Here is a 22,419-nt window from a genome sequence, read left to right as displayed (position 1 = left end):
CCCAGCCTTCCCCTCTAGTAAGCAGAGAGCATCGAGTTGCAGGTTAACAAGCCAGTCTTAGAGTTGGGAGACAAATGACAAGCTCCTAAGGAGTTTCTATATGCATATGCCAGTGTTACCTCAGTGAAAGAAACAGTGGAAAAGAAAAACTTGGAAAAAGTAACTTTAATATTATCTGAACTATGATATACAAAAGAGATCACTTTCAGAATAAAACAATGACCAGAATCTAAAAATAACATAGTTCTGTTAAGTTTACACAGTATGCCTGAAAGAAAAATATAAGAATATTCAAGTAGAGATACTAATCCAGTGCTTAGAATACTGGATATTTACAAAAGTTGGAAACAAAAACTTGCTTTCTGAGATCTCATCTTAAACCTGCGTGCTCCATACTCTCAAAAAATCCAGTTATGGGAACAAATTACCTCACAGTCACTTTTGCTTTAACACACAATAAACAGGTTATAGTCTTAAGTTTTATTAAGTTGCTTATACAAATTTAAAGTCATGAGCATGACTTCGGGATCCGCACTTTTTATGTCAAGTGCTTTAACTAAGCAGTCCAAGGCCTCCTGTATCTTTCCACACTCTTTCAGTTCTTTTCCACGAGTTACAAGAGTCTCATAGTCATCTGCAGTCTCCACCGCCTTTTCCTGGGGAGAATCAACCAATTGTCCATCAGACAAAGGCTCAGGGTCACCAAGAGAGGTCTCTTGAGCGAGAGCACCAGGCTGAGGTGTCGTTAACCAGCTGGACTCCTTTTCTGCAGACAGCGTTTCTCTGGAAGGCTCCTCTTCTGTGCTATCTGAGGCTTCGCCACTACTTTCCCCTGCCCCTTCCTCCAAATAATCCTCAGCAACCTTTGCTTCACTGTCGTTCTCAAGTCTTTCCTCCATATCCTCCACATGGTCTAAAACCACATTAATAAGAGACCTCCTTGAAGCCAGGGATCTTCTAGATCTAGAGTTTACAGACTTATTTATATTATCAGGTATTTTAGGTGAAAAGAACCTTCCAGGTGAGCTGATGTCATTTTTGGGAGTTGAAGCATCAAATCGTCTTTCAGATGAGAATTCAAAGGGAGATGTGCTGAATGCTGAAGTTCCTTTAAAAGTATCATCTTCATCTTCACCATCTGAAGTGATCCTTCTGGCTTTGCTTCTGACTTTCACATTCAACACTACTTCTTCTGGCTCATCATCATTCTCACAAAGATCCATACTGAGACATGCTTTACTCTGAACAAACTCTGCTCTAGAATTAGTTGTGGAGTCACACAAGCTATTTCCTTTCTCAATATGTTCCAAAGACTGGCTGGAAAGATTTTGTCTATTGTCTGCAGAGTCTTCCAAGAAAAGATTGAAATCACATGCATACTGTGAAGATGCTAAAGGTTCCTCTTCCAATTTGGCCTCATTTACTTGAGCATCCTTCAGTGCACTGTGGGATGCTGACAAGTCATCATCAGTTATTTTAGTAACAGCTGCATTCTGGTCTATATTTTGATTTTCATTTATGGGATCAGTGGGCCAGGGATTGTAGTGACATAAAATCTCATCATCCTTTAGATTTGGCCCAAGATCAGCTCTGACTGATTTGCTAAGTAAATAATTAAAACTTTCCAGAGGGTTCTCTTGCAGTGCCTCCTGCATAGGCCCTTCTCCCAATTCCTCTTTTTGTAGTGCTTCGCTTTCAGTTGCAAAACCTTTTGCCATTCCCAATGAAGAATCAATACAAGTTTCTTCCACACATCCATACTCCTTGGGTAAAGTAACTACAAGGTCAGCATCAAGCGTACTTTTGCATAGGTGCTGGATGGTATCATCCATCTTTTTACTGGAGAGATCTTGTTTCTCACTCTCTTCCAGCTGATCAACAATGATTACACTTGCCATTTGGAGACTGATTTCTTCTTCTGGAGTATGATGAGTAGTCATAAAAGGTGAAAGCTGAGGCTGTGGTTTATTCATCTGAAGGCATTTCTTCTTTATTTGAGAAGGAAATACAAGTTCTCTCTGCCAGGTTCCCTCATTTATGGTTCTTTGTCTTCCCATTTGGAGCTCTATATTTTGAGACTCTGATTCAACAAGGAATTGAGCTTTCTGAACCCTTTGTTGAATGTAGCATGAGTCTTCCACTACATCAAGCTCTTCTTTAACAGAGAGATCACGTGTGTACATCAAATCATGGTCTGAGATTCCAGCTATCCCTAAAGAATGCAAAAAGGCGATATGTTCATCCAGTGTCTTATCAGATCTTCTTTGAGCAGCATGTAAAGACTGAAGCTGCAGCTGAGTTGCAGAGTTTTGAAAATCCTCAATGGAAAAGAGCTCTCTTAATTCCTGTTTACTAAAATATCGGAAAGGGTTCTTCTTATCACCAGTAGTTTGTCTTATTAATGAATCCTTGAAAACCTGCCTTCTGTATATTTTTTCCTCTACAGTCCCACAAGTGATCAGTCTATAAACCACAACATTTTCTTTTTGCCCAATACGGTAAACTCGATCCACAGCTTGAGCATCAGTTGCAGGATTCCAGCTAGGGTCAAAAATGACCACTCTAGTTGCTGCAGTTAATGTTAAGCCAACTCCACCTACTTGAGTGGTAAGGAGAAAAACAGAGTAATCTTTATTTTGCTGGAATAAGTTGATCCTTTTTTCTCGCTCCACAAGATGAGTAACTGTTCCATCAATTCTCAGTATCTTAAAGCACCTATTCTTTAAGAGGCGTTCTATGATGTTTAGAATTTGTCTTGATTGGGAAAATACCAGTGTTTGATGCCCTTCATCTCTCAGTCTCTTAAGCAGGTCCATCAGAAATAACATTTTTCCAGATTCTTTCATCAATGTATCATCAGTTAATTGATCCATATGGTCACCATCTGAGCAATCTTCTTCATTTTCATCTTGAAGAGAAAAAGTGACAGCCCCTAGATTCAGCAAACGACAAGCCCGTGCAGATAGCAGCCTAGGATGATCACACAGCTTCTTTAACACACCTAGTTCTGCCAAAGGTGAGCGTGTCTCCATTAACAACTCCTTGATATGATCTAGAGACACAAATTTCCTGTATATTTCTTCTTGTAAAAGTACAAGACGTATCCAAATAATTAAATCATTTTTCCTGGAAAGGGAAGGCATTTCATAAATGGCATCAATTTCTGGATTATTTTCACTAAGTCTGACCTCTGGGTTGCTTGACTTTTTCTTCTGTACCTCTTCTTTAGTCCTCCGGAGAAAATAGGGTTTTATGATTGCCATTAAGTTTTCAGATATCTTAAATCCCAAGGCTTTCTCCCCTGGAGTAGCATCCTTCTCTCTTGCTCTAGTAATAGGGTTTTCATACTCCATCCTAAAAGTTTTTAATGTTCCTAGCAGGGACCCTTGACAAGCAAAATCAAACAGGGACCACAGTTCTTGTAAATTATTCTGGACTGGGGTTCCTGTGAGGAGGATTCGATTACTGGCAGGGATAGCACGAGCACATATTGCTGACTTAGTGGACGAGGTTTTTATTTTATGTGCTTCATCAAGGATGACATAGTCCCACACAAACTCTTGACCATTCAAGCTTGAAAGTTGCTGCCAATTATTGATTAACATTTGGTAGGTAGTGATAATGACACCATTCCTTTGCTGTATCCGATTGAGGTTTCTGGTCCGTTCATCCTTGCTAGAACCATGAAAAGTTTTGACTCTCATCCCTGGAGTCCACTTGCCGAATTCTTTTACCCATGTGCTAATAAGATTAGTTGGCATGATCAGCAGCACATGATTTACAAGTGAAGCATCAAACATACCAGAAAGGAAAGCGATGATTTGAACAGTCTTCCCTAACCCCATATCATCTGCCAAGATACCACCTTTTCTTCCATCCCTATATAGGCTATAGAGGAAAGCTACACCTTCCTTCTGGTGCTCAAATAATTGGTTGTGCAATTCTCGATAAAGCAGCAGGCCAGAGTTGCACACATCTGTGAATTCATCATCCCCATTTTCTGCCAACTCCTCCAAGGCTTCCTGTATTTTTTGGATTCTGCTCATCACCTTTTCATTGGGAAAAATGTCCTTTGCCAAATTGAAAAGTTTAAATGCTTCTTCCAGATCTCCATTCTTGGTTGCTTCTTTGGCCTCTTTCATATATCTGTAAAAAAGGTTAAAAAAAAAAGGTATATCTCTCTCTCTTTCTATATATAGATATATAGATATATAGAGATATATAGAGATATATATTATATGTAGACACAGAGAAGTTAGAAAGGAAGAAAGACTGAACATTCAGTCTAAGAACACTAAAGACTCGATTTTGGAATACAAACTGCTTTTAATATCTTCAATTCAGGATGGGAAAGATTTGCACAGATGATGCCAATGAAAGCTGGCATCACTTAAGACATAAATACCCACCAGACCCCACAGCAACACCTTCAGTCACTAGTTGTGGGAAATGTATGTGCAAACATTACTGGTTCTACAAAGTTTTAAAAATTGCTACCCACAAGAAGTATGGAGAGACTTTTTTTTTTGTAAAATCAACCAACCAACCTATATTGTGGGAGCATGAAAACAGGAAAGATACATGGGTACTTCACAGACATTTTTCTGAACTCTGTGAGGCATTTGATACATTGATCATTCCCTCTTTAAAATTCCCTCCTTCTACCAAATTCCTATAGATCCCTCCTGATTTCCTCCTCTACCACTGGTCATTTCTTCTCTATGACTTTCTTGGGCTGCTATTCTTCCTCCCACGGGGCTCAGCCTTGGGACCTCTTCGAGCTCCTTTTACTCTCTCCTTAGGATCTCCCAGAGCTTCTGCTCCTACATATGTGGCACACAACTCCCAAATAACTCTCTCCAACACGGCTTATCTCCAAGTTCTAGTCTAGACCCACATTCCAACTGCCTTCTGAACATCTCTACTTGAAAGTCTTACAGGCACCTCAAATTCAACTAAGTGAAACTCATTATTTAATCTCTAATATGATTCTCCATTTGAGTGCTATCCACTTAGCTATACAAACTAGATCTCTAAGACCATCCTTGACCCCAACCCAAATTAGTCATTCTTGACCTCTCCCCTTTTTTTAGCCCCTGCTCCGTTCCCCCAGTCAGATAGTCCCCAAGTCTCACTAACTTTATTTCCCAAGTACAACCTGTGTCTCTCTCTCCATTTCCACTACCACTACTGCAGACCAAGTTACCATCATCTCTGTCCTGGATAACTGCAAATTCCTACTCACTGGTCTCTGTACATATATTCATGGTCCCTCCAAATACATTCTTTACATAGTAGCCAGCAATAATGTCTTAAAACATAAGAAAAAAATCATGTCACTCCTCTGCTTAAAGTTTATGGTCAATTGATTTTAACAAGGATGACAAAAAACAATTCTCTGAGGAAAAAGTCTTCTCTACTAGAGAGCCACATGCAAAACGATAAAATTGGACCACTACCTCACGCCATCAGAGAAACGCAAACCAAAACTACTTCATATGTATGGCTATAATCAGTATGGCTATAATCAAAAAATGATACAATACCAAGTGTTGGTGAGGATAAGAAAAAAATTGAAACTCTCACAACACTGTTGGTGGGAATGTAAAATGGTGCAGCTACTTTGGAAAACACTGTCAGTTCCTCAAAAAGTTCTCACACAGTTATCATACAAAGCAGGAAATTCTTCTCACTGGTATATACCCAAGAGAAATGAAAACATTTGTTTACAGAAAACCTTGTACACAAATGTACACAGCAGCATTATTTATAAAGCCAAAAGTAGACACATAAATGTCAACCAACTGATGAACTGATTAAAAAAAAAGTGGTATAATCCATACAGTGGAATATTATACAGTCATATAAAAGGAATGAAATACTGGTTCATGCTACAACATGAACAAACCTTGAAAACATTTTGCTACATGAAATAATTCATTCACAAAAGGTCATATGTTAAGATTCCTTTTATATGAAATTTCCAAAATAGGCAAGTTTATAGAGAAAGAAAGTAGACTGGTAGTTGCCAGGCATGGGGGTGGAGGAGGTGGAACTGGGGGATTCAAGGACTAGGAGGTAGTGATGAAAAAAAAAAAGGTCTGAAACTGGTAATGGATGTAAAACTGTAAATATACTAAAAAATAATTTTATACTATAAATTGGTGAAATGTATGGTATGTGAATTATACCTTCATAACATTATTAACAACAAAAAAATTCTTTCATGGTTTCCTATGGCCTTAACCTAGCATTCCGAGCCCTCTCTGATTTAGCCAAGAACTGCTGACCTCTCTGCCTTAACTCAGGCCTCGTCCTACTTCATTTTATTTTAAACCTTTATTTCCAAGATGCTACTCTGCACTTTGGCTCACATCATTCTCTTCTTCCTGTAATGCATTCCTCTCTTTTCATCAAGCTAACTATACTTTAAAAGCTACACTAAGATTCAGAAACTTTGACGGGTTTATTATAAAGCAACAGAACAACAAATACAGAGATAACAGACACCTAAATCACTTAAGAAAGTAGCAATGGAGCCCATCAGCACAAGTGGAGACCAGACCATGCAATGGGCCACACAAATAGCCCATCATATACTAACCTCAACATAGCCCTCAAACAAAAATTAATAGAATTAACACATAAGACAACAGAAATTGAGTTTAAGCAAAACATAACAGGAAGCCCTTGGAAATAAAGACAAAGACAGGAAAAAAAAACCCACAAAGACAAAATAAATTGGTAATGAGCACTTATGTCTCAATAATCACCTTAAATGTAAATGCCCTGAATTCACCAGTAAAAAGATGTAGAGTGGCTGTATGGATTTCAAAATAAAGTCCAACCTCCTGTTGTTTACAAGAAATCCACCTTACTAACAGACAAGAATAGACTTAAAATTTGGAAGACAGTTATCCAAGCAAATGTCAACAACAACAAAAAAGGAATGTAAGTATATCTGATAAAAAGACTTCCAATTAAGAAAGGTAATAAGATATGGAGATGAACACTATACTATGATTAAGGGTCTATGGCAACAAGAAGCAGTAACACTCATAAATACATATGCACCAAATGATGGAACACTGATATACATAAGACAACTGATATGCATAACACAACTAACAATAGAACTATTGATAACTATTGAGAGCTATTGATAACACAATAATGCTAGGGGGCTTTCATACCCCACTTACAACAGTGGACAGATTAGCAAGACAAAGCATAAATAAGGAAATCATAGACTTAAAGGAGGCGCTGGACTAAATAGGTCTTTGATATCTATAGAACACTACACCCAAAACCACTGCACACACATTTTTTCAAGTGCATATAGAACATTTTCAGAATAGATTATATGTTGGGACACATCAATTGTTGATAAAACTAGAAAGACTAAAATTATACCTAGTATTGTCTCCAACCATCATGCCATAAAGTTAGAAATCAACTACAAGGAAAAACTATGAATACAACTACTTGCTGCTTAATAGCTATTGGATAAAACAGGATATCAAAGTAGAAACTAAAAGCTATATACAGACAGAAAAAAAGATACAAACTACTAGAATCTATGAGATGCAGTAAAGTGGGGATGCAGCGTCTTAAGGGAGATGATAATTTGCAATAAAGGCCCACATTAAGAAGCAAGAAGAAAATCTCAAATAAACAATCTAATATCACATATAAAGCAACTTGAAAAAGAGGAAAAGAGAAGACCCAAAGTTAGAAGGAAAGAAATAATAAAAATAAGTGGAAATAGCTCTTCTGCCCATTTTTTGACTGGATTATTTACTTTATTTTTGTTGAGTCTCGTCAGCTCTTTGTAGATTTTTGGGATCAGTCCTTTATCATTAGTGTGTGCAAAAATGTTCTCCCATTTGGTGGGGTTTCCCTTTGTTTTGGTTACTGTCTCCTTTGCTGTGCAGAAGCTCTTTAATTTGATGTAGTCCCAGCTGTTTATCTTTGCCTTCGCTATCACTGCTTTGGGTGATGAGTCTTTAAAGATGTTACTGAGGTGTATGACTGGATCAAGAAGATGTGGTACATACACACAATGGAATATTACTCAGCAATCAAAAAAAGATAAACTCATGCAATTTGCAGCAACATGGATGGAGCTGGAAGGGATCATGCCCAGCAAAATAAGCCAGAAAGAAAAAGAAAAATACCAGATGGTCTCACTCATAGCAGGAATTTAGAATACCTAAATAAGGGACCAGGAAAAAGACTAATTATAATAAAGTAAAAATCAAAATCAACAAGAAAAAAAAAAGGGGGGGTGGGATGGAGGAGGGATTAGGGTCAAAATAAAGGGGGGGTGGGAATTGTATGGGGACTATAACCAAGATGAAAATGCATACATTGTGCAAAAATGAAAAATAATGTAAAAAATATATAAAATAATTAAATAATTAAAAATAAGTGGAAATAAATGTAACAGATTTAAAAAATAAAAAACATATACCGAAAAAAAAATCAATGAAACCATGAGTTGGTTCTTTGAGAAGATAAACAAAATAGATCAACCTCTAGCTAGGTTAACCAAAAAAAAAGACAAAAACACTAATATTCAAAATCACAAATGAATTTTCTCCACAACCTCCCCAACATTTGTTGTTGCTACTTTTTTTAATATGTGCCATTCTCACTGGTGTAAAATGGTATCTCATGGTAGTTTTGATTTGCATTTCCCTGATGACAAGTGATGTTGAACATTTTTTCATATGCCTGTTGGCCATTTGCATTTCCTCTTCTGAGAAGTTTCTTTTTAGCTCTTCTGCCCATTTTTTGACTGGATTATTTTCTTTGTTGTTGTTGAGTCTCATCAGCTCTTTGCAGATTTTTGTGATCAGTCCTTTATCATTAGTGTTGTGTGCAAAAATGTTCTCCCGGTAGGTGGGGTTTCTCTTTGTTTTTGTTATTGTCTCTTCTGCTGTGCAGAAGCTCTTTAATTTGATGTAGTCCCAGCTGTTTATCTTTGCCTTCACTATCACTGCTTTGGAGCAAAGAAAGTTTGTTCAATAAATGGTGCTGGGAAAACTGGGTTGCTACATGCAAAAGAATGAAGCTTGACCACTACCTCACACCATACACAAAAACCAACTCAAAATGGATTAAAGAACTAGACATAAGACCTGAAACCATATAATACATAGAAGGAAATATAGGCGAAACACTACGTGATATGCACATCAAAGACATTTTTACAGACACATCATCTTGCTACTTTTTTTTAAAGATTTATTTATTCATGCATACAAGAACCAGGGTATAGGCCAGATGCGTGGGAGGGTGAGCGGATCCACCAAAGACAGAGCAGGGAACAGAACAGGCAAATTGACGGAAATACACTGCTGAGAGGAGCAGCGGGCGAGACAGGAGAGGTCTGCCCCGCCATGTGGGATTCTCCCCAGCGGGCAGGGATCCAACCCGCGCTGCAGAGGCTGCAGACAGCTTCACAGCGCTGCGCTCAACTGCCTGTGCCACCAGGGGGGGCCCTCTGGGGATTTTTTGATAGTAAAATCTACATAAGATAAAACTGACCATTTTAATTATTTTTAATTGTACTTCAATGACACTATTGCATTCATATTGTTGCACAATCATCACCCTTATCCTTTCCTAAAACATTTTCATCACCCCAAACACAAACGCTGTACCTGTTTAACAGTAACTCCCTGTTCCTCCTTGCCCCTTAGCCCCTAATAACCTCTACTCTACTTTCTCAGTGAATTTGCCTATTCTAGGTACCTTACACAAGTGCAATCATACAATATTTCTCCTTGGTGTCTCGCTTATTTCACTTAACATAATGTTTTCAAGGTTCATCCATGTTGTAGCAAGTATCAGAAGCTCATCCCTTTTTATAACTTAATAGCATTTCACTGTATGACTATACCACGTTTTGTTTATCCATTCATCTGATGATGGACACTTGGATTGTTTTTACCTTTTGGCTCTTATAAGTAATAATGCAAAGACTACTGCATTATTATTGGTTGGGTATCTGGTTGGGTTCCTACTTTATTTTTTTTTAAAGATTTATTTATTTATACAAGAACCGGGGTACAGGCCAGATCCGCAGGAGGGTGAGAGGATTCACCAGAGACAGAGCAGGGAACAGAACAGGCAGACTGACGAAATACACTGCTGAGGAGAGCAGTGGGCGCAACAGGAGAGGTCTGTCATGCCATGTGGGACCCTCGCCGGCTGGCCGGGATCGAACCTGCGCTGCAGAAGCTGCAGACAGCTTCACAGCGCTGTGCTTGTCAACCACCTGTGCCACCAGGGGAGGCCCAGGTTCCTACTTTCTCTCTTTTGGGGGGAAATATACCTAGAAGTGGAATTGCTGGGTCATTTTTTGGTGAACTGCCATTTGTTTGAGGAGACTGAAGGAATGGATATAGGTAGGTGGGAAACAGAGCAATCTGGAAAAGGTACGATGATTTAGTTAAGAGAAGAACAAAATAACTTACCTAGGCCCAGTTACCCCATTTTACATATGAAGAAACAGATTCAGTGTGCTTAAATGAACTGTCTGAAGTCACAAAATTATTAACAAAGCAAGTAGCAGAGCAAGTAGCAGAATTATTAACAAAGCAAGTAGCAAAGCCTGAAAAATCCAAAGCTACGTCTCTTTCCACCATTCTACCTTTGCCTCCACATTATATTTTTCCCCAGGCTACCATCAAGGTCCAAAGATCTGCTTTCACCCCTCCCACTTCCACCAAATGTTCTAGCAATACTAAATTCCTACACTGCTCTGAAGGGGCCAGGCTCCTCTTGCTTCTGAACCTTTATACATAAAACTCTGTCTAATATGTCAAGTGCATTAACTTCTTACTCAGTGATTAGCTGATTCCCACTCAGACTTTGAAAATCAGTACAGGTACTACAGGCCTCCCCTTATCTGGAGGAGATACAGTCCAAGATCCCCAGTGGGTGACTGAAACTGCAGATAGCACTGAACCCCATGGAAACTGTTTTTTCCTACACATACACACATGCCACCTATGACAGTTTAATTTATAAATAAGGCACAGTAAGAGATTAACAATAATAGCATAAAAGAGCAATTATAACAACAGACTATAATAAAAATTATGTGTATGTGGCCTCTTCCTCTCAAAATACCTTATTATACATAATATTTTTCTACTGTGATTGACTGTAACTGAAACTGTGGAAAGAAAAAACAGATAATGGGGAACCACTGTACTATTTTTTCCAAGAAGTCTCTGACAATTGTGCGTGCTCATGTTCATGAGCTCTCTCTCTCTGGATTAGGGATATAGTCTCTGTATTTATATCTATCACATGAAACTTTTTTTTTTGTGTGTGTGGGACCCTCGCCAGCGGCCGGGGAACAAACTGGCGCTACAGAGGCTGCGGGCAGCCTCTCATCCCAGCGCTCAACCACTGCGCCACCAGGGGAGGCCCTATCACATGAAACTTTTCATTTGTCTTTCTTCCCTACTAGACTGTAAGGACATATGTCTTTTTCACCACTGCATCCTCAGTGTCAAGCAGAGTGCACTTGTCCAAAGGAGGCATTTGGTAAATATTTGCTGAAGGTGAGGAATAATGAGATCAGGACACTCAGAAAGAAAAAAAACACCTTTAAATACAATAGACTCTCTTTTGTCTTTCCAGGCATTTGTAACTCTCCACCAAAGCTTGTCTTAGAAGTTCTTCCACTCACCATATACTAGCAGACTATAAGAATACCCAATCACATAAGACCTGGCTTGCAGTTTGAAAAATACTGTCTTCAAGACAGTACATTAAGCAGAATTTAGAGAAAACCACTTCAACCTAAGTGCTTTCATAAGCAGTCTTGTTTAAAACAAATGCTAGCATCGGGCTACTAGAAATCTCCACGGAAGAACTTGAGCTTATCTAAAAGGCCCAGCAGAAGCTTAGATCCTGAGATAATTGCTCCTGAATTAGTTCTAACGAGAGGTAGCATGGAGGCTCCGCTCTTCAGTGGTACTCCAGTAAGTTCTCTCTCTCTGAACAGTCTCCCGTGTTAATCACCCAATGTTTATAGGTCCCCCCTTGGTGTAAATGGTAACCACTGCGGTTGAAAGACATTTGACTAACCAAAGTAAGTTGTTCACCAGCTATGTATTAAGCATTTACCATGTGTCAAGCATTGTGCTAAACACTGGAGATTTAGCTGAGAACAAAACAAGTCTATGCCTTTGTGCAACTATATAGTATAGGGAACTGACACTAATGAAAGAATCACAGAAATAACTGGTTACAAACGATAATAACCGGTTACAAGCTGTGCAGGAGAAGTATAGAATGTTATTAGAGAGGAACCCAGGGACAAAGAGCAGTGGGCCTCAAGCCTCAGAAAATTCTATTTTTGGCCCTTGCTGAGTACAGTGAAAATATAGAGGTCACAAAGGGACAAGGCAGGTAACAGAAACAAGTAAAGCAACACTGGGGCGCAATGTCCCATCTAACTGGGACAAGCTGCTAGTCATCTATAGATGGTAAAATGGCAACACAGGAATAAGAGCTCAACATTGCCAAGATCTTCTTGGCAGTTGGGAAAAAAGTTGGAAATTCTGATTTATATGTGAATTCCCCTGATTTTAAAACAGCAATAATCGCATACATTAAAAAAAAAAAAACCACTGGGCAGAGCAAACAATACTTATCTGTGAATAAGACGTTGCTAGCGGACTGCCTGTGGACAGACCCCTGCCCTCTGTTTTATCTCAGCTACAAAAGTACCATCAACTATGACTGGGTTTCCTCTCCAAATGCTTACTGTGGGGCTCTCAGGATATTAGCCTACACAAGATTTGGTTTGGGGCTTAACACTGCCTAATCACATACTGTGTTTCACCTATAAGACCGTTCACTTAAACCAGTATAAGGCTATCTGTAGTATTATGTGTGACACTAGCTTTCGATTCCAGACATGAACTGGCTGGACCAAACTATATGGCTCAAAAGATAGTCAAGGTTGAGCCTCCCTGGTGGTGCAAGGGTTAAGATGCAACTGGTCCAACCACTGTGGAGAGCTGTGTGGAGATTTCTGGACCTACTAAACATAGAGCTTCCATATGATCCAGCAATTCCACTCCTAGGTATTTACCCAAAGGACACAGAAACATCCATTCCAAAGAGCACCTGCACCCCTATGTTTATAGCAGCACTGTTTACCATAGCTTAGCTTTGGAAACAACCCAAATGCCCAAAAATAGATGACTGGATCAAGAAGATGTGGTACATATACACCATGGAATATTACTCAGCATTCAAAAAAGATAAACACATGCAATTTGCAGCAACATGGATGGCGCTGGAAGGGATCATGCTCAGCGAAATAAGCCAAAAAGAAAAAGAAAAATACCGTATGTTCTCACTCATAGCAGGAATCTAGAAAACTTAAATAAGGGACCAGGAAAATGAATAACTATAAGAAAGTGAAAATCAAAATCAACAAAAAACTATGAACCAGAGACACTTTTAGGGGGCGGGGGCGGGAGGGGAGGGATTGGGGTCAGAATGGGGGGGCTGCAATTGTATGGGAATATAAAAATAAAATTTATTATTTAAAAAATAAATAAATAAATAAATAAATGAGTGGGATGACATCAAACAAAAAAAAAAAAATATGTACCGCACAAGAAACTATCATTAAAACATGAAGACAAAAAAAAAAAAAAAAAAAAAAAGATGCAACGTATAAAGCAATCTGCAGCCACTGCAGCATCAGTTAGATCCCCAGCCAGCCAGGGAGCTACCCACATGGTGTAGCAGACCTCTCCTGACTTGTCTGCTGCTCCCCTCAGCAGTGTATTTTGGTCCGTCTGCCTGTTCTGTTCCCCACTCTGTCCCTGGTGAATCCTCTCACCCTCCCGCACATTTGGCCTGTGCCCAGGTTCTTGTATAAATAAGTAAATCTTTAAAAAAAAAAAAAAGCAGCCTTGGGCCTCCCCGGTGGCGCAGGGGTTGAGCGCTGAGTTGCGAAGCTGCCCGCAGCCTCTGTAGTGCCGGTTCAATCCCCGGCCGCCGGGTGAGGGTCCCACATGTCGCGCGGACCTCTCCTGCCGCCCGCTGCTCCCCTCAGCAGTGTATTTCGTCACTCTGCCTGCTCTGCTCTCCCCTCTGGCTCTGGTGAATTCTCTCACCCTCCTGTGCTTCTGACTGTACCCAGTGCTTGTATAAATAAATAAATCTTAAAAAAAAAAAGGCAGCCATGGGTATTATTCTTCTGGGTGCTTTCTACCCTGTCACAAAGAGAATACAAGCAGGCAGGAAGAACAAGGTCAATTTCAAAGTGGATAAAGGCAAGCAGGGATCTAGTCCCCCACTTCTATAGCCTCAGACTTGAAAATTTTGGTTGAAATAAACAGGAAGTTGGCATCCTGTTACATGCTAACAATATGCCCTCAGAAAGCAGCTGACCCTGCTGGCTCCAGAAAAAACAGCTAATTAATAACTATGTCAAAACCAAAATTATCTTTTTTCTGGCACAACAGATGTGCTTTGGCATCCAGATGGATCATACCACCCAATGCTCTTCAGCGGTAAAAATAGTTTCATTATTTGGGGGAACATTTGGTGGTTAATATTCTGACTAGGTCTTTGGGAAGTTTAACGAAAAATAAAAATTCTTCGAGAACAATATTAAGATCTTTTACAGTAACTGGTAAAGACCTTTAGTACCTCCAGTCCCCTAATCTTTCAGCCCAAGGCTATCTGGTTAACCACTGCATTGGAGTGCAAAACCCTGGGATTTCAAGCAAACACTTATTCCAGTATTCAAACAAACCTGGAGGTTGTTTGGAAAGACTTCCTGAACCCTGAAGTATGCCTTCAGTTCACCTTTAGGCCACCTCAGTAGGGACGCATACGAGATCTTCATTAAGACAAGAATATAGATCTAATAACAAACCGTGACCAAGGTAATGGTTATAATAATTCATTAAATCAAACAGTTAGGTTTCATATTTTCCTATATACGCCTTACATTTTACAACTAAGTTCTCAAGAATACTACTTGCCCATCCCAGAGACCAAAGAATAAGATCTACCAGAAGGCGGAAGTAAAAACTGGCTTACCAGACAAAAAGAAAAACCCACAATGGCAACCATAATCCCCTACACCCAGAAAATGCCTAACATGGGTATTTTATGTTCTTCTATGAAAGAAGAGCCTAGACTCTGAATTCTATTTCATTCATCTCTATGTCTGTATTCATACAAGTACCACACTGTCTTGATCACGATAGCTTTATATTAGGTTTTGAAATTAGAAACCAAATTTTGCAACTTTGTTCTTTTTCAATATTATTTTGACTATTCTGGGTCCTCTGCATTTCCATAAGAATTTTATAACAGCTTTTCAATTCCTGCCCCAAAGAGCAGACTGGGATCTTGTTAGATATTGCGATGGAATCTGTAGACCACTTTGGGGAATACTGCTATCTTAACAATATTAAGGCTTCTAATCCACGAATGGAATCTTTTCATTTATTTAGGCCTTCTTAAACCTTCAATGTTTTCTAGTTTTCAGTGGACAAATCTTACATTTCCTTGAATAAATTTATACCTACGAATTTTATTCCTTTTTTTTTTTTGCTATTATAAAATGGAATTGCTGTGTATAGAAATATAACTGAACACCCAAAGCAGTGATAGTGAAGGCAAAGATAAACAGCTGGGACTACATCAAATTAAAGAGCTTCTGCACAGCAAAAGAGACAATAACAAAAACAAAGAGAAACCCCACCGACTAGGAGAACATTTTTGCACACAACACTAATGATAAAGGACTGATCACAAAAATCTGCAAAGAGCTGATGAGACTCAACAACAACAAAGAAAATAATCCAGTCAAAAAATGGGCAGAAGAGCTAAAAAGAAACTTCTCTGAAGAGGAAATGCAAATGGCCAACAGGCATATGAAAAAATGTTCAACATCACTTGTCATCAGGGAAATGCAAATCAAAACTACCATGAGATACCATCTTACACCAGGGAGAATGGCACATATTAAAAAAAGTAGCAACAACAAATGTTGGCGAGGATGTGGAGAAAAAGGAACTCTCCTGCACTGTTGGTGGGAGTGCAAACTGGTCCAACCACTATGGAGAGCTGTGTGGAGATTTCTGGACCTACTAAACATAGAGCTTCCATATGATCCAGCAATTCCACTCCTAGGTATTTACCCAAAGAACACAGAAACATCCATTCCAAAGAGCACCTGCACCCCTATGTTTATAGCAGCACTGTTTACAATAGCTAAGCTTTGGAAACAACCCAAATGCCCAAAATAGATGACTGGATCAAGAAGATGTGGTACATATACACCATGGAACATTACTCAGCATTCAAAAAAGATAAACACATGCAATTTGAAGCAACATGGATGGAGCTGGAAGGGATCATGCTCAGCAAAATAAGCCAGAAAGAAAAAGAAAAATACCAGATGGTCTCACTCATAGCAGGAATCTAGAAGACTTAAATAAGGGACCAGGAAAAAGAATAACTATAAGAAAGAAAATATCAAAATCAACAAACAACTATGAACAAGAGACACTCTATGGGGGGTAGGTGTGGGGAGGGGAGGGATTAGGGTCAAAATAAGGGGATTGTAATTGTATGGGGAATATAAACATAGAATTTATTTTAAAAAATTAAAAAAATAGAGAAGAAAAAAATATATAACTGAATTTTGAACTTTGACCTTGTATCCTACAAATCTGTGAACATGTTTATTTGCGCTAGTATTTTTTTTGTGGATTTGTAAGGATTCTCTATTAAGTTCCTGACCTCCACAAATATAGTTTTACTTCTCTTTCCAATCTACATGCCTTTTATTTCTTTTTTCTGCCTAACTGCCCTGGCTAAAACCTCTAACATAATGTTGAATTATAATGAATTTCAATATTTAACAGAGGTAAAGCGAGCAGACCTCCCTGTCTTGTTCCTGATATAATGGAAGAAGCTTCTGAAGTATGATGTTCACTGGTTGTTTTTTTTTTTTTTTGGTAGATACTTTCCTTTTTTTAAAGATTTATTTATTTTTATATAAGCACTGGAATGCAGGCCAGAGGCACGGGAGGGTGAGGGGATTCACCAGAGAGAGAGTGGGGAACAGAACAAGCAGATAGACCAAAATACACTGCTGAGGGGAGCAGCGGGTGTGACAGGAGAGATCTGCCATGCCATGAGGGTTTCTCCCTGCCCGGCCAGGAATCGAACCCACACTTCAGAGGCTGCGGACATCTTCAGAGTGCTGTGCTCAACCCGCTGTGCCACCGGGGAGGCCCTGTAGATACTTTTCATGACATTAAGGAAATTACCTTATACTTCTAGTTTGTTGAGTGTTTATATGATGAAAGGGTGCTAGAATTTGACAAATGCATTTTTCTCCTTCTACTGAGTCTTTGGTCCTCTGATTCTCAAAATGTTTATATCTGTTACCAAGTAGAGATGTCAAGTAAGCAGTCGGATACAGGAGTCTGGGGTTCAGAAGAGGTTAAGATGGAAGACAAAAAAAATGTGAAAATTCTCAGCATAAAGATGGAATTTAACATCAAGAACCTAGATAAGATCACCAAAGGAAGGAGTATAATTTTTTTTAAAGATTTATTTATTTTGGGGTACAGCAGACCTCTCCTGACTCGCCCGCTGCTCCCTCAGCAGTGTATTTCGGTTACTCTGCCTGTTCTGTTCCCCACTCTGTCTCTGGTTGAATCCTCTCACCCCCCACACCTCTGGCCTGTACCCCAGTTCTTTCATGCATAAATAAATCTTTAAAAAAATAAAAATAACACAATTAAAATATACATGTGTATGTATGTATATATGCACATGTGAGTGTGTGTGTATATGTGTATATGTATATGACCAAATGTAGTATGTGGTTCTTCTCTGGATTTGGATTCAAGTAAACCAAATTTTAAAAAAATTAACACCATTTGAAAAATTTGAATATCAATTATTTATTAGACAATATCAATGAATTAATTTTATTTAGGTAAGTGTGATATGGCATGATGGTTTCATAAGACGATGTTTCTTGTTAAAGATACCTACTAAAGTATTTAAGGATGAAATGCCATGTCTAAGGATCTACTTTAAAACACACTAGAAGCAAAAGATTAAGGCTATGAGGAAGAATCAGCAAAATCTGAGAAGCAGCATCCAAAGAGGTTAAGAAGAAAACCAGGGGAGTGAGGGGTCCTCAAAGTCAAATGAAACAAGTGTGTCATGCAGAAGAAATCAACTCTATCAAATACTGCTGGTAGGTCAAGGAAGATGAGGATTACAAACTGACCACTAGATTTTGTTATATGAAAGTCACTGGTGACCTTGACAAAAGCAGTTTGACTAGAGTGGTAGAGAAAATGGAATACATAAAGATAGAAAAAGATCTGGCCAGAGTATCATTCAGGATTGAAGGAAAGATTGGAGCTTTATAGAAAAACAAAAATTAAAAGACTATATTACCACCAAGTTGGCCTTGAAATACTAAAAGGACTTATAAAATAATAAATTTCATCTAGAAGTAATAGACACCAAAATTATATAATGTGGAGGAAAATGTGGACCATTAGAATTAGTTTGAGATCAAACTGTTCAACAACAGGTCATAAGTACAGATCTTCACATGTAAAACTCAGTATAACCTCAAAAATCTGTAGAAGTAACATATCAGTCAATGGAAAAGAAACTAACATAAAAGGTGTCAAAAGGCAAAAAGAAAAACACAAACTATAAAAACACACAAAAATAACAAATTGTCAATAAATACATATATTTCAATCACCTTAAATATTCTTGAATTCACCAATTAAAACGCATAGAGCGGCTAACTCACAAAACAAAACAAAAGCAAACATTTTGTTATTACAAGAATCTCATCTTACTACTAAAGACAAGCACAGGCTTAATGTACAGGGTTGGAAGACAATCCTGTAAACAAATGGTAATCAAAAAAAGGCAGGAACAATCCAGCAATTCCACTCCTAGGAATCTATTCAAAGGACACAAAATCACTAATTTGAAAGGAAACCTGCACTCCTATGTTTTCTGCAGCACTATTTACAATAGCCAAGATATGGAAACAACTCAAATGCCCCAGAATAGATGAATGGATCAAAAAGTTGTGGCATATTTATGCAATGGAATATCACTCAGCAATCAAATAAGACAAACTCATGCCCTTTGCAGTAACATGGATGGAGCTAGAAGGGATTATGCCAGCGGAAATTACTCAGAAGGAAAAAGATAAATACTAGATGGTCTCACTTATATGTGGAACATAGAGAAACCAAACAAAAAGTAAAGGAGAAGTCAAAACTAGCAAGCTGACCATAGAACTGAGGCCTACAACAAAGGAGAGGGCAGGAGGGAAAGCAAAACAGAGGAGGGACAAACATAAAGGAATATGGTGACGGTTCAAGGGTGATATGGTGGCAGGAGAACTATTGGGACTACAATGATGTAAGAAAAAAATGTAATTCACTTTAAAAAGGCAGGAACAACTATATTTATAACCAGACAAAAAAAGATTGCCATTGGGCCTCCCTGGTGGCACCAGGGGTTAACACGCAACCTATGAAGCTATCAGCAGCCACTGCAGCACAAGTTTGCTCCCTGAGCAGGGAGCTACACACATGGCGCAGCAGACCTCTCCTGACTCCCGCGCTGCTCCCCTCAGCAGTGTATTTCAGTCAACCCACCTCTTCTGTTTCCCACTCTGTCTCTGGTGAATCCTCTCACCTCCCACACCTCTGGCCTGTAACCCAGTTCTTGCATGCATAATCTTTTAAAAAATTTACATTTAAAAAAGATATTAAGAAACAGAAATGGACATTATATAATGATTAAGGGTCTAACACAATAAGATATAACATTTATAAATATACATGCATCAAATAATGGAGTATCAAGATATATGGGTATCTTACTACTCATTACTAATTAAAGAGCGATACTGACACCACCACAATAACAATAAGGGATTTTAATACTCCACTTACAACTATGGACAGGTCAACAAGACGGAAGTAAGAAAATAATAGCCTTAAATGACGAACTAGATCAGACAGGCTTGGGCAGACATCTACACTCCAAATAAAACAGCAGGGTGAATATTTTTTTTCCAAGTGCACATGGAACATTCTCAAGAATAGACCATATGTTGGGAAACAAGTCAATTATCAATAAACTTAACATTAAAATCATACCAAACACTCTTACTGATAACAATATAAAACAATAAATTAACTACAAAAATAAAACTGGAAAAACTGGAGATTAAACAACATGTTGCTGAATGGCCACTGGGTAAAACAGGAAATTAAAGTTAATAAATATCTGGAGAATAGTGAAAATGAGGACACAAGCTCTCAGAATTTATGGAATGCAGCAAATTCAAGGAACAAACAACCAGACTAAAATATGGGCAAAGGGCTAGGCTAGACATTTTCGCCAAATAAGATACACAAATGGCCAATAGGCACAAGATAAGATGCTTAACATCACTAATCACTAGAAATGCAAATTAAAACCAGAGATAACACTCACTGCCACTGGAATTGCTAGAACAGCCAAACCGAAAATACCAAGCGTTGCAGATATATGGAAAGAAATTAGAACCCTTATGCACTGTTTGTGGGACTGTAAAACTCCCTCCTAAAAAATACAGAATTGTGGCGATTTAAAATATTAAAAATAAAGTACTATATGATCTAGCAATCTCACTCTGGACATATATCCAAAAGAATGAAAGCAGGATCTCAAAGATATTTGCACACCCATGTTCACAGCAGCACTATTCACAAGAGCCAAGAGAGGGAAGTAACGCAAGTGTCCATCATGGATGAAAGAGTAAACAAGATGTGGTATACACATACAATGGAGTATTATTCAGTCTTAAAGGGGAAGGAAACCCTGTCACATGACCACAACATGGAAGAACACACAGGGTATTATGTCAAGGGATCTAAACCAAAAAGAGGAATACTACGTGGCTCTACTTTTATGAAGTATCTATAAATTCAGAGACAGCAGAACAGTGGTCGCCAGGGGGTGAGGGCGGGAGGGGATGGAAGGGTTATTTAATGAGCACAAAGTTTTAGTGTGCAAGAAGAGTTCTGGAGATGGCTCATGGTGATGGTTGAACAACAGTGTTAATGTATGTAAGGGCACTGAGTCGTAATCCTAAAAATGGTTAAGATAGCAAATTTTGTATGTACTTTATCACAATGATAAAAAAATTTTAATGCTCTTTGTCACATCACCATCCCCCACCCCCACCCATCCGTATTCTCATTTTTCAGTACATAATTCAAATGTCTTCTCTTGGGATTCCCCTTGGCTTACTTCCTCTTGGCTTACTTCTCTTGGCCATGCCCTCTTTATACCAATACGATGCCTTATCCATTACAACTCTAATCAAACATTATAGCGATTACTGCTTTACCCGCGCCTTTCCACTACTAGATTAACGAGGAATTTGGGGGCAGGGACAATGTTCTCCTCAGTGTATCCCTAGGTTTGGGGCGTGGTAAATTGGAAACACTCAAGAAAGGACTGAGCGATTTAAGTACCGACTTTTAAGAAGTTCATACCAGAGAGCAATATGACCAAAAAAAGAGGGGGTGATGGGGATCAGGGGTTCCCGGGCTTTAGAAATCCGAACAGCTTTCCACTGAAAACGCGGTAGCGCCTCACAAAGCTCCGCCTAGCAGTTTGGGCCCCGGGGAGGGTCCGAGGGCTCCCCCACCACTCCCAGTCAGGGTCTACGAGCTAAACTAGCCCCACGGGCCAGACATACCTCAGGTAACTGGCAGCCTGCTCTGGGCTTAAGACCTCAGCTTCCGCAAACCCTCGGGAAGCCTCCATGAGCTTCAGCTTGGGATCCAGGTAAGTAAGCCAAGAATTGAATTTCGCTCACTCCCGCTCTGCGCATGCGCTGTGCGCCTGGAGGGGGTTAGGACCAACCGTTGGCCTCGAGCTCCGGCGCCACCATCTGAGTCCCGCCCACAAGGGTCGCGCGCCTGCGCCTCAGCGAAGGGGCGCGAGGAGGCAGTGGAGAACGAGGAGGCCCAGCGGGCTGTTAGCGCCCTGGTGTCGCTGACGTTTTCAATTCCGTCCAAACCGCTCTGCGGCGGATTCGTGTGTGTGTTCCAGTGTGTGTGTGTGCGTGTGTTCTTGTGTGTGTTCCTGTGTGTGTGTGTGTGTGTGTGTGTGTATGAGTCATATTAAGCTCAGGACTTCTGGAAATACAATTGAATTTACGTGGCTTGTCTGAGCAACGCTAATTTGGGGGTGTAACCCAAGAAAATTTGTACTTGTATGAGAATTTTATGATTCCTCAAGGCACTAATTAACATTCAGTATCCGAAATCTTACCTATTGACCCAGTCA

General features: G+C 39.2%; 1 protein-coding gene across 1 annotated transcript; it reads right to left on the bottom strand.

The window, feature by feature from the left end:
* Positions 1-144: 144 nt before the first annotated feature.
* On the bottom strand, positions 145-21,973 carry ERCC6L (ERCC excision repair 6 like, spindle assembly checkpoint helicase). Its single transcript, XM_037512258.2, has 2 exons — positions 21,827-21,973; positions 145-4,146 (listed from the first exon to the last, which is right to left on the bottom strand). Exons 1-2 carry the CDS (start codon positions 21,892-21,894, stop codon positions 474-476), a joined length of 3,741 nt encoding a protein of 1,246 aa, XP_037368155.1. The 5' UTR covers positions 21,895-21,973; the 3' UTR covers positions 145-473.
* Positions 21,974-22,419: the final 446 nt, after the last annotated feature.

This window comes from Talpa occidentalis, unplaced genomic scaffold (assembly GCF_014898055.3).
Source record: "Talpa occidentalis isolate TD23 unplaced genomic scaffold, MPIMG_talOcc4v2.1 talOcc4.15, whole genome shotgun sequence".
NCBI classification, from domain to species: Eukaryota; Metazoa; Chordata; class Mammalia; order Eulipotyphla; family Talpidae; genus Talpa; species Talpa occidentalis.
This window is presented reverse-complemented; position numbering and strand designations above follow the sequence as displayed.

What these genes read in the sequence shown, in the direction of transcription:
- ERCC6L (XM_037512258.2), bottom strand. Translation starts at nt 21,894, where the DNA reads ATGGAGGCTTCCCGAGGGTTTGCGGAAGCTGAGGTCTTAAGCCCAGAG. An exon ending in CAGGCTGCCAGTTACCTGAG is followed by an intron (nt 4,147 to 21,826) that starts GTATGTCTGGCC and finishes CCTTTTTTACAG; the next exon opens with ATATATGAAAGAGGCCAAAG.